This window comes from Corapipo altera, unplaced genomic scaffold (genome assembly GCF_003945725.1).
Source record: "Corapipo altera isolate COAL_440 unplaced genomic scaffold, ASM394572v1 61411, whole genome shotgun sequence".
NCBI lineage: Eukaryota > Metazoa > Chordata > Aves > Passeriformes > Pipridae > Corapipo > Corapipo altera.
Window position 1 is genome coordinate 20009239 of NW_020884875.1, and position 12892 is coordinate 20022130.

The 12892-nt window shown below is 42.2% G+C and overlaps 1 protein-coding gene across 1 annotated transcript in view; it reads left to right on the forward strand.

Annotated features, from left to right (window-relative positions):
- Positions 1 to 12480, forward strand: part of PLCXD3 (phosphatidylinositol specific phospholipase C X domain containing 3) — a 76721-nt gene extending 64241 nt beyond the window's left edge. Inside the window, exon 3 of the mRNA XM_027635321.1 lies at positions 11358 to 12480. Coding sequence (XP_027491122.1) covers positions 11358 to 11514 — 157 coding nt within the window. The 3' untranslated portion in view covers positions 11515 to 12480. The remainder of the gene's footprint in view (positions 1 to 11357) is intronic.
- The last annotated feature ends 412 nt before the right edge of the window (positions 12481 to 12892 follow it).

Sequence of the window (12892 nt, forward strand, 5' to 3'; positions counted from 1 at the left end):
TCTTTTTTGGATGTTCAGTGCAGTTCTGATCATGCATGTTCTGGGGAGTAGATAAAATTGGCACAGATGCAGAGAGGGACTACTAACTAGGATAAACAAGATGTGAATTGCTGAAGATATTGAGAGAACTTGTCTTGTTAATCCTAGCACAGTGAAGCCTGAGATGCTGTGTGATTGCCTACTGTCTGTAAATATCACAGGGGAATAAATACCAGGGAGGGAGAAGAACAGCTTAGGCTAAAGGCTGGTGTTCTCAACAAGAGCAACATGTATACACTGAATAAATAAATTAAGGCTGGAAGTGAGAGGAGGGCTCCCTGCAGTGAAGTTTTCCAGCAGTCTTACAGCTGGAAAAGTGGAAGTGAGAAAGCTGACTGCTTTTAAGATGAACTCTGCCAGCTTTTGAAAGAGGAACAGAGATCATTAGTTAGCAGATTCCTCCCAGGCCCTCTTCTACAGGAGAACATCATGACTGCTAACCTGGCTTTCCAAAGGCAGCTGTGCTCAGTTTTGTCCGTGGCACTTGCCTTATGACTGGAGATGGGAAGACAGGACCTCACAGTGTTCTGTTCCCTGCTAGTCTGCTTGCAGGAGCCCCCAGAGTGCTCTGGTCTTGAGACACATGGGATGGGGACCCCCACCTGGGGATGGGGAAACAGATGCTTTTGCAGTATTCATTCATGGTTATTGAGGAGTCAGAGAAGTCTGTCTTAGAGGGACAGTTTCTCCTGACCTGGGACGAGCTTGGCAGGAAGATAACCCAGTGAGCCTCTTGGCCCCAGCTGTATCCAGAACAAACATTTCTCACTGTAAAAGAGCAGTGACTATTTTGTAATATCTCTTGGGTACTGTATTTGGGGTAATTATCATTGGCATAGTAAAGAGTTTATCATATGAATGCTCTGGGCTTTTTAATTCTCCGTTGTGAGGAAAGTAAGTAGAAGGAAAGAGGAATAGCTCAGGGAAGGCTGCTCCTGGTAAATGATTCACAGCAATGCCCAGGATGCTATTTAGAAGGATAGTGCCTCTGGGATCCAGCTGATTAACAAAGCTGGTTTAGCTGTGGGAGGCCAGAGCTAGAAGCCAGAAAATGTATAAATTATAATAAGCAGCCTAGTCCTCCTATGTGGTGAGAGAAAGCCATTTTTGTGGAGAAGCTAGCAGGTGTGTGACATCCCTAGACCCCTTTAGCCTATGGTCTAGGCACCAGCTTGGGGTGCTGGGTGCCGGGTGCCAAAACCCTGGGTGGGCACGACAGTGGTGCAATAATGACCCTTGACCCTGTGTATCCCTTTGGTACACACCTTGCCAGGGAAATTGTAAAACCAGCTATGCAGAAGAAGGCTTGGTGAAGAAAAGAATAGACAGCAGGAAGCAGAAGAAGTGGTGCCTCGGATGGAGAGAGGTACAGCAGGGAGGAATTTTGATGCTAAACAGAAATGTGCTGGGAAAACAGAATTGTGAACACTGTTGATTCAATTTGTGAAATGGGGTCAAACTTGAAGACTAGTTATGTTTGAGGAAAATACGTAAGACAACGGTTAAGCTTGATATTTTCTACCTTAATGTTTTAGAAATATTGAAGTGTTTTGACAGTTTCAAAATAGCTTTTTTTAAAAAAGACACCTAATTTAAAATTTTAAACTTTAAGACACCAAAGAGTGAGAAAAGAATGTTTAATTGACTACATTGAAGATCATCTAGACATTTAATATTTTTTTAATTAACTGAAAAACTGTATGTTCCTATATAATTTTGTCTCAACCATCTAATTTTCTGACTTGTTTTAATCACAACATCTTTCATCATCTATAATTATGGCCAATTTCTGTTATTTGGATGTGTTGTCTGAAGCCCTTACTATATCCTTTGCTTCTTACTGTATAGATAGCAGCAAGAATGAAAAACTGCTATTTTTCTGTAGCTTTTTTTTCCACAGGTAATTATTTCTGTCATAATTTACCATTTGAATTTTGTTAGGTTGATTGCTTCATTGTAAACCTTTAAACAATAAGAAAGTATAAAACTTTTTACTCCAACTTTCTCTTATTTGAATATGGTTATTTTCCTTGCATTTTTTAACATTGCCTTCCATATGAATTATTCTACATATGTCTGTCTGAATAATGTATTTTGGAATATACTGAACAAGGTACTATGGCAAACAGCTGCCTGCAGTTTCATACCTTTTAGTTGTCTCTGTATTCAATAGCAAAGAATTCCAATATTGGTGAGATTCAGTTTCATTTCAAGGTAGGAAGAAAACAGTTTTGCAAGCTACACTATTAATCTGAAAAAAATCCACTCTGATCTCCCTGATCACCACTGTGTGATCTCCAAAGACATAACCAATTAACATGGAATCATAGAATGGTTTGGGTTGTAAGGAACCTTTTAAAGGTCATCTCATTCCAGCCCCCCTGCCATGGGCAGGGACACTTTCCAGTAGAGCAAGTTGCTCAAAGCTCCATCCAACCTGACCTTGGACACTTCCAGAGATGGGGCATCGACAGCTTCTCTGGGCAACCTGTTCCAGTGTCTCACCACCCTCAAGGTAAAGAATTTCTTCCTAATAAAACCTGCCTCTTTCAGTTTAAAGCCATTCTTCCATGTTGTATCACAACATGCTTTTGTAAAAAGTCCCTCCCCAGCTTTCCTATAGGCCCCTTTTAGGTACTGGAAGGTACCTAATATGATCTTCGCAAAGCCTTTTCTTCTTTGTGCTGAACAATCCCAAGTCCCTCAGCCTGTCTTCATAGGAGAGGTATTACAGCCTTCTGCTTCAGATATCATCTTCATGGATTCCTCTGGACTCATTCCAACAGGTCCATATCCTTTCTCTGCTGGAATCCCCAAACCTGGGTGCAGAGCTCCACGTGAGTAGAGGGGCAGAATCCCCTCCCTCGACCCGCTGCCCACACTGCTTTGGATGCAGCCCAGGACACATTTGGCTGTGAGTGGGCTGTGAGTGCACACTGACAGTTCGTGTCCAGCCTCTCATCCATCAGCATCCCCATGTCCTTCTCCTCTGGGCTTCTTTCAATTCCATCAACCCCCAGCATGTGTTGATACGGGATATTGCCCTGACCCATTGCAGGACCTTGCATTTGACCTTGTTGAACCTCATGAGGTTCACACAGGCTCATCTCTCAAGTCTGTCCAAGTCCCTCTGGATGTCATCCCTTCCCTCCAGCATGTCCACTGCACCACACAGCTTGGTGTCATCCGCAAACTTGCTTAGGGTGCACTTGATTCCACTGTCCATGCCACCAACAAAGATGTTAAAAAGTGCCAGTCCCAATACCAACCCTTGAGGAATGCCATTTGTCACAGCTTTCCACCTGGACATTGAGCCACTGACCCCAGCTCTCAGAGTGTGACCATTCAGCCAATTCCTTATCCACTGAGTGGTCCATCCACCAATTTAATGTTGCCTCAGTTTAGAGACAAAGATGTCATGACTGTGTCAAAGACTTTGCACAACTCCAGATCAGAGGAGCAGTTGATGAGCTTGTCTAACTTGATCTGTTGGATTACTGAATAAAAACAGCCTTTGAACAGAGGCATCCTCACAGTAGGTAGTATTTTTCCTGTTAATCCATGGACTATTATACATTTTCCATACTAGCATAAGTCTTGTTTTACAAGTTTTTTTTCAGTCTTGATGTAAAACTAAATACCACACTTACGTGTGGTAGCAGCTCAAGCTTTTAGCTCTAGCATTGCCAGTGTAGTTCCCTACTACATTAACCAAAATAACCAAAATACTACAGTTGTCTCCTTAGTGAGATCTTTAGTACTAGAGCATCCACTGAATCCTTTTCCTGCTGTCTGCATTCCTAATGCTGTTAGTTAATGCTCTAGGTGAAACAGTTTAAAACATGGAATCAGGGAAAAATAGGATATTGAACATTAATCACCTCCAGAAAACACCATTTGCTGCTACTAAATATCCCATTTCATTTTTGTACAAGGATAGACATGTAGGTTCAATACATTTAGCTGAAATGTTCTTTGAAGGGAGAGTAGGACTAAGCATTTTGAGCTCATTTCTGCCTCTCTTTAAAAATGAAACCCAGAAAGTCAACAATAGCTCAGTCAGGGAGAGTAGACATCTAGCTCATGGTGACTCTGAAGAGTATGCTGCTAAGATCAGTTACATTAAAAGATTTGTCTGACCCCAGCACAGTTGTTTGTGTCATCTGATTAGATGTGTTTCCAAACTGTATACAGCAATTGGAGATGACTGAATTACAGACAAATTTTTCAGAAGAATAAATTCAGTGTTGCTGGAGGTTAATGTAGGTAGTTCTTGTAACATGTCAGCTGAACGTTCATTCAGGATCCAGGGAAAGAAATTCCTACCCAGTGTTGTCCAAATTTTCTGGTTCTATTCATCCTGACCTTGGTAGTGCCAAATTTATGACAATGCTACTGCTGCCTAGAGAGGATCTGAGGGGTATGGAAGTGCATCTGTGGAATTCCTTCCCAGCCTGTTTGTATGGAGCTCATGTAAATCTCTGTGCTTCAGTTTGTTTGTTCCTTGTTTGTCTCAATTCAGCAGTTTGGGAGGACCTGACCTGTTATAAATCAAATCTTATCAGTGAATTAGGGACAGAGAGGGAGCATTTCCATGTGCTGTTTTGGTTTTTCCTCTACAGATCTATTAGCACAACTGAGAGAATTGTAAATTTTGATCAGAGAGCAGAAATAAACAGCTGGCACATAAAAGAGGACCTTTTAAACTAGTTTTACCACAGATAAAATTATGGTAGAATTATATAGCGTGGAATGGTACCTAAGGTTCATCCTCTGCAGGGAAGCTTATTTACTGATGAAGAGTAAATCTTTAGCAGGAGCAGACTGAACACGTGTGCTGGTTTAAAAGTTAACCAGCAGGGAAAACCAACCCAACTCAAAAGAGAGATTACAAGTCAGAATAACAATTTAATAAAATAATACAATAAGTACGACCACACAGACAAGCAACCGGCCCTAACCCACAAAGCCCAAATGTACAACCCAGCACCCGAGGGCACGAACAAAACGGTGCTCCCTGGGCCCCCCCCGAGTCCAAAGCAAAGGGAGAGGGGAAAAAACCTGCCGGTGGGAGAGCTGCTGCAGTCCAGCCAAAGTGGTGATTGCAGTTCAGTTGAAGGTGGTGGTCTCAGTCCAGCTGAGAGCGGTGAGCTGCAGTCCTCCAGCTCAGGCAGCAATACTTAGCCCCTCCCCCAGAGCGGGGAATTCCATAAAAGGATGCTCAATCCTTCCCTCAGAGTGGAGAATTCCATAAAAGGGTGTGAGGGTGCTCAGTCAGGGAATTCCACAAAAGGGCATGAGGACAGGAGCATGGGGGGGGGGCCCACCTCGCAGGCCTCTACTGACAACAGTTTCTGTGAAATGGCATGGAGGGCTATAGAATACACAGTTTTGGGCTACACCCATCCAATGATGAATCGGTCCCAGCTGTTCTAACTAGGACAACACGCTTGAGCAGCATGCCTTAGTGCCATCATTTTGGTGGCATCCATTTGTGGTTAGTCCAGTTGGAGGCAATGAGGATGTATAAGGTTTTTTATATAGGGATGTTCTGAATACAGAGAAAGTTTGTAAGTACTGATTAAATTGAACATTTTCCAGGAGCAGTTTGTATCACTCATCTTCATGTAGCTGATCCTGCTCAAGGTGGGCTGGATGAACTTGAATGACTTTTCAAAGTTCTTTCCAGTCGTGATTTTTATGATTCAGTGACACACAAGACATTCACTGCTTCCACTGGAGTGATGAATCTCAGCATCCTTGAAAAGCCAAAGTCAGCATGTGCTGAGTTACGGCTCCAGAATTCTGTGTTCTTGCAAAGGCTGGTAAAATTGGATGGAGCAGGGGAAAGTTAAGGACTATAGGGATTCCTATTCAGGCTTGTGTGAGTATGTCCTCATGCAGAGGGGTTCTGTTTTTGTTGAACAGTAGCACCAACTTGCTAGAAAGGATGCAGTGAGGGAGGGTGTGTGCTTCGCTGGAGGGGGAAGAAATGCCACATGTCACTTTGCCCTGAGCAAAGGGACCTGCTGCAGTTCTCACTGGTGTTATTGGTAATGGAACTTAATGCTAGCCAGCATCACACTCTGTGAATGACACTAATTTCTCTTAGTGACTCCTTGCACTCCCAAAGAAAACTTGTTCTCTGCCTTTAGTGATCAAACTCTAAACAGCAAACAACTCTTTTGTTTTGTGTTTGCAAAGTTGCTTTTTCTCCTCCTTTTCCCTGAAAACTTTGCAGGGAGGAATGGCTGTTTCACCATGGGAGGTCCTGTCTTAGAGTGCTGCTGTCATTAGTCTTCTGTCACATTGTCAGCCTTTGATGACTCAGACATAAAAAAACCCAGATGATCAACCCTCTTTCTGAACTAAAATACCTATGAACAGCTTTTTTAAAGCAGATTTTAATACAAGTAATTAGGTCTTTTTTTTTTCTGAAAGCTTTTAATGGGGCTTACAGTTTTGCTGCTTGAAGTTATTTGAATGTTTAATTACTATTTTTTAAACAAAATTCAATGTCATTGAAGTCCACTTGAGAGCTTTGGTAGATTTAAAGAAAAGAGAGGCCTTGAATATTCAGTAGTTTTGAAAGGTCTATGCCTGTTTTGTTTAGATTTAGGTCAGCATTTCTCAGCTGAGCTCCTTTAATGTATCAGAAAATTGTTGCTGAAAGAAGAGAAAAACTTAAACCTGTGCACCTTTCTGCTTATGCGAGCAAGCAGGCAGAACAGGGAAAATAGAGGTAATAAAATAAGTGCCAAAGCTGAGCCTAGATTTTACCGGGTTGTAAATGAAAATTGCTATAGCAGTGCTATATGGGAAAGTATGCGACTCCTTAAAAAAAAGGCTGAAAACGATATAGGGTATGTTTGCAGTCATGATGTAAGCCATCATGATACCCAGGTCATGTCTAAATTATGAGTACCTCTGACTGACCTATTGAGGTGCCACCTAGAGATAAATGCTTTGGTCTCAGAAGGAATACAGCTACGTTAAGTATCTTTGCATGACATTGCATTGTTCAGCATCAGTAGGTCCCTACTATGCAGATCTCCTCCACTCTTTCCCTTCTCATGCAGTCTTTTTGGCAGGTGCAAAGGTCACTCCAGAAATCTGCTGGGCAGTGTGGGTGGTGGGCTGGATCTGACTGCTGATGCTGAGGTGCGGTGGTGGTGGTGGTGGCTGAGGCTGGACCAGACCCTTTCTATGAGGTCCTTCCACATCAGATCAGTCACATCACTTTCCTCCCATCACCCTGGGAGGGAGGGAGGGGCAGCAGTCTGGTACCTCCTGGTTTCCAGTCAGTGCAAGAAAATGAGATAGTCTACATATTCCTTCAGGACAGAAAATTTATCACCGAGGTTCCTGATCTCAATCTATTGTCAAACCCAGGTAACATGCCATTCTCATCCTCCCCTGCCACAGCTAAAGCCCACCAGTCCTGTATCTTTCTCCTTCCTACACTACTAGTGCCACTAGCTCCTCCACTTCTGCCAGGGATGTGGAAAAGGGAGTTGATTTTAGATACTGGTTTGTGGGACAGTGCTGCACTGCCTGGCAGGGTCAGATCTGGCCCACTCAAACCCAGGACAGTGGAGCTTCAGCAGGATAAAAACAGTGCCCCAGGTAGTAGGGTGAGAGGAAAAGACTCCTCTCTTTCTCCTGGCACAGGTCTTGCTAAGGAGCACCCCTAATACCTCCACCCTGGCTCTAGGCTAAGACAAGCAGCACTCTTCTGTGCATGTGCCTCAGGGTTACACATGGCTTTGAAACCCTTAGGAATTAGAAATTATTCCTTTTGAGAACTGGGATTGTGGGTATAAGGGCTGGACTGGACCAGCTGTGGAAGGCAGCAGACTCAGTAAGTTTAAAGGGCTGCAGGTATTCTGCATCTGTCAGTTTTTCCTGCTGCCTGGCTCTTAGTTTGTAGCATGTTAAGGTAAGACTTTTCATCTCCTGTGGCCTTCAGAGTATTTACTCGAGATGCTGATACCCCACAACAGGACTCCTGATCAACTCATCCAGTTTCCTCTGTATAATTTACAGCAGAGGCAACTGAGTCACTGGAGGACTGAAAGGCTTGAGGCTGTCCTCAGGGGAGCCAGAGCCTGTCCTGCATGCAACTTCAATGGTGGCATTGCTGTCACTATTACAAGCATGACACTGTTTTTTTTAGGAAAAATCATTACACTAACACAATGGACTTTGAATGTATGACTACGCCTCTGTAGTTATTGGGGTAACAGCAGAGATTACAAACCTTGAGCATCTAAAAGTGTAGTCTGTGCTCAAATGGTTGGTCTCTCCTCAGTCCTTGCAAGCTTGGATCTGAACCTAGACTGGTGCCACATTGTTGCCAGAGCTGCAGTGAAATCCTAAAGCATGGACATCCTCTGCAGGAGAGCCGGGATCTGCCTAACACAGAAGCAGTGATGCTGTCAGGGTAGGCAGACTGAGGGGCTTGGGCATATATGCTCACGTGTAAAATAATTTCTTATCAACGTTGCAAGATGGATTGGGTTTGCATGGCAAGGTTTTGGTAGCAGGGGGTGCTGCAGAGGTGGCTTCTGTGAGAAGTTTCTAGAAGCTTCCCCTGTGTCTGACAGAGCACAGCACAAGAACATCTATGAAGACCATGGCACATGCTGGGTTTCTATGAGCACAGTTATGTAGGTGGTTTGTTCACCTGACTAAAACCCTCGGTGAGAGCAATCACTAGTTTGCGGCACAATTTGGAAATGAAAAGTAAGCGGTGAACAAGGTTTTTACTGCTACCACCCTGAGGAATGTTAAGTCAGGCTTATTCTAATAATAATTGTGAGCATGTGAGATATTTGTACTGAAACTGAACAACATGTAGTTTCTTACAGTGATTGGTGTAATCCACTTTCAAGATGGCACTATAGGAGAAAGATGACCTGTACGGGTTTTTGTATTAATTTCTGTCATAAACAGAGTCACATAGCCTAGATCAAGTCTTTTGGGTCAGTGAAAACTTTTCTTCAGTTGTATTTTTGTACAAGATTGTGTTATTTGGCTTTGCTGTGCAAATAAGCTTTTTGTTTGATAATGTGATTCATTTCTGACTTATCTTTAAATGCTCTCTAGTCTCATGAACAAAAGATTTCCATTACTTTATCTAACAATATGCATATGAGCAAGGGGTCATGCAACTGTGTCCTGTGTGAAATATCAATAAAAGAGAAATAATCCATTCAACTGTCAAGCCTAACTGCAGATGAAATGTCAGGGCAGACTGAGTTTAAGATAAGGCACTAATCAAAAGGAGGCATGACTTTGTTGAAGGTTGGCTTAATAAGAATACATTAGGAAAAGGAAACGGTATTTTGATCAGTATGGGTAGGTGTATGGACAGCAAACTCTATGGTCTGAAGGCAGAATTACATCAGAAATAGCTCCAGAACAAATGAAAGACACCAAAAGAAGTTAACTATGCCTCAAGGGGGTGTAAAATATCAAGGTCATCAACTTATACAGAGGGAAGGAAGGAAAAATCTGTGCCTGCCTACAATCAATCAGTTCACTTTTAAACCCCAAACTCTTTGGGCTTAAATAGGATGGTATTAAATACAAAGGCAACATACTGCCATATTTTAAGTTCAACCTTGTGTCTTTGTCCAGAGTTCAGCAGTACATCTCACATGTGAAGATGAAGTGGAGTTTACAGATGCTCTGAGCCGCCTTTTATCACCTTGGTGGTCTATGCTTTTCTGCTGAGATCTGTCCTGGTTCTTGTTGCTTGCAGATCTTTTCAAGCAGCCCAGCATTGCTGAGTATTTAACACCTAACCTGTGCCTGTTACAGATCCACAGAGTACACATCCCCAGGATTGCATAGACTTAAATCTAAAGGTGCTGGCCGGGTTCATAAACAGCAGAATGCTTCAGTTCAGTTTTATGAGGTGGTGTGCATTCAGTCATACTGAATCAATGACTGAAATAAAATATTTTCCTGGCCTTAGATGTGAATCTTAGGGTGGATTCAAGCACATCTTGATGAAGCAAAATGTTAGTGTTGTGCTTTCTCCTGTAAAATCAGAGGCATATAATTATAACTGCTTGGGGTTTTTTTCCTGTTTTAAAAACTAACTGATTCTAGTAGCCACTGACAAGTACAATCTGTGTCTGCCAATAGTTCTCTTTTCTTTAGATCTAAAGCTTTTGAAAGAAGATTTAGGTTCAGCATGTTCGGCTTGATTTAAATTATTGTCAGGCCAAAATTTTACATGTTCCTTGCCCCTGTGAAAAAGGCTGCACAACATACTGACTGAGGGGCAATCACATATTTATAGACCTTAGAGCAAAGGGAGAACACAATGTTCATCTAAACTGACTGCAGCCCTGCCCAGACCTTAGGTTCTTTTATTTAACTCAGCAGCTTGAGGTTGACCAAGAGTATAATTTTGGAATAATATCGGGGCTTGATTTAAGGACTTAAAGTGCTGCAGAGTTTGTCAGAGTCATTGGAATTTTGCTCCAGTGGTCAATTACCCTTTCTCTGAAAAATGCCCTTTCTCTGAAAAATCTGTACCTTGGGTTTTTTTTAATTCTCTTAACTTCTTTCTTATGAAAACTGGATTTTGCTGTTTGACTTCCTCAGCAGGCCTAAGGAGCCTTTTATTTTCCCATAGATATTTTTCTGATTGTTATTTTGTATTTTCACAGATCAGAGAAATTTCTGTACATTCACAAACCCAGTTAGGCAGGCATCTTTTGCACCCCAGTATTCCTGACATAATAAAAATATGACATCTTAGAAAAGAGTTGGTAGGATTAAATATAATTTATGGCTGAGATATCAATACTGTGGAAGAAAAGGTATTGTGGTATATGCTGTACTTACACTGTAGAAGTCATGGTTGCTCCAGTGTCTCTCAAAATATTATTTTCACCATTTCCTTCAATGTGTCAAACATACTTTAAATGGCTTGAGTCCTCTGTTATTTCTTTTACCGTAAATAATTCTTATGGAGTCATGTGGCCAGATGATAACAAAAAGGTATCTGGTCCATTCCTTTGTCCCTGGGTAAAATCAGTAATTACTCTGAGCCTATATGATCTTCCTTCCATTCTTTTCTACTGAGAAGTTGAAATACGATCAACATATTATTTCCACACAGAATGAAAATTCCAAAAAAAAAAAAAAGAGTTTTCAAAAAGCCTGAGTCCTTTCTCACATGGTAGCAAAGAAAACTTAGAAACCAAGTAAGATCAGTGGGAGTCACTGTTGGTAAATCCTGCCTCAATGCATTTGTCTCGTTGATTTATGACTAATTATTGTTCTTCTTTTCTCCTTAGGGCACTTCCTGCGATGATGGAGTGGGTCCGAACTCAGAAGGCAGGAGAAAGTGGTGTGAATATTATCACTGCAGATTTTGTAGAACTTGGTGACTTTATCAGCACAGTCATAAAGCTCAACTACGCCCTGGGAGAAGGTGAAGATGACACTACTTGATAGTACTGTGATATATGTGTTGTTGCATTATTTAGCATTAAAAAAAAAAAGATTGTATTCTAAAAGACTTATATTGTAAAACACTCATCTTCTTGTAACACACTGAGGTGTTTAGGGCTTTAGTGGGTGGGCATAAGGAAAATGTTTTCATCATTTATGATCACTTATCACATTTGTGTTTCATGTGAAGAGCAAAACTAAACATGTTTACAGTGTTTGATGAAAGAAGGCCATTTACAAGTTCTCCATGAGGTACCAAATGTGATTCATGTGTCTTCTATGGTTATGAACAGTGCCAAGAAACTTTTTGCAAGGGGATGTATATTGTCCTCTTCCTGCTCACAGCGGGATTCCCAATGGTGTGAGCGTTACACTGGGAGACTGAGGGCAGTATATCTGGCACGAAAATTTTAAGCTGCTACATTTCATCTCTTAGGTGGTTTAACCGATCGTATTTATCAATGAGCTACAGGTTTAAATGCCTTTGTGATGTGAATCCAAGGTCATGCTTTAACAAACACATAATCAGTGGACAGTAAACATGATGTGTTACATACCATAATCAGTGGACAGTAAACATGATGTGTTATGTACCATAATAAGTGGACAGTAAACATGATGTACTGTGTAGCTTGCACAGAGCACAGACTAAATCTTGCTTGCTTTTCATTCTTAAAATAGGGTTTTCCAATGTCTCTGCCTCAGGTCAAGCCAGCAGATAATGTGATACTGGCCTAACTCTGTAATCACAGAATCATAGAATGGCCTGAGTTGGAATGGACCTTAAAGATCATCTAGTTCCAACACCCCGGCCATGGGCAGGACAATTTTCACTAGACCAGGGCTCAGAGCACCCTCCAGCATGGCTTTAAACACTTCAGAGATGGGGCATCCACAGCTTCTCCCGGCAACATGTTCCTGTGCCTCATCACCCTCACAGTAAAGAACTTTTTCCTAATATCTAATCTAAACCTGCTGTCAGTTTGAAACCTCTTTATCCTGTCCCTACATGCCTTTGTAAAAAGTCCCTCTCCATCTTTCTTGTAGGCTCCCTTCAGGTACTGGAAGGCCGCCATTAGGTCACACTTAGTCCTCCTCTTCGCCAGGCTAAACAAACCCAGCTCTCTCAGCCTTTCCTTATAGGAGAGATTCTCCATCCCTCCGATCAGCTTGGTGGCCTCTTCTGGACTTGCTCCAACAGGTCAATGTTCCTCCTGTGCTGGGGACCCCAGAGCTGGATGCAGTGCTCCAGATGGGGTCTCAGCAGAGCAGAATAGAGGGGCAAAATCACTTCTCTCAACCTGCTGCCCACACTGCTTTGGATGCAGCCCAGGACACATTTGGCTTTCTGGGCTGTGAGTGCATATGGTCAGTTCAT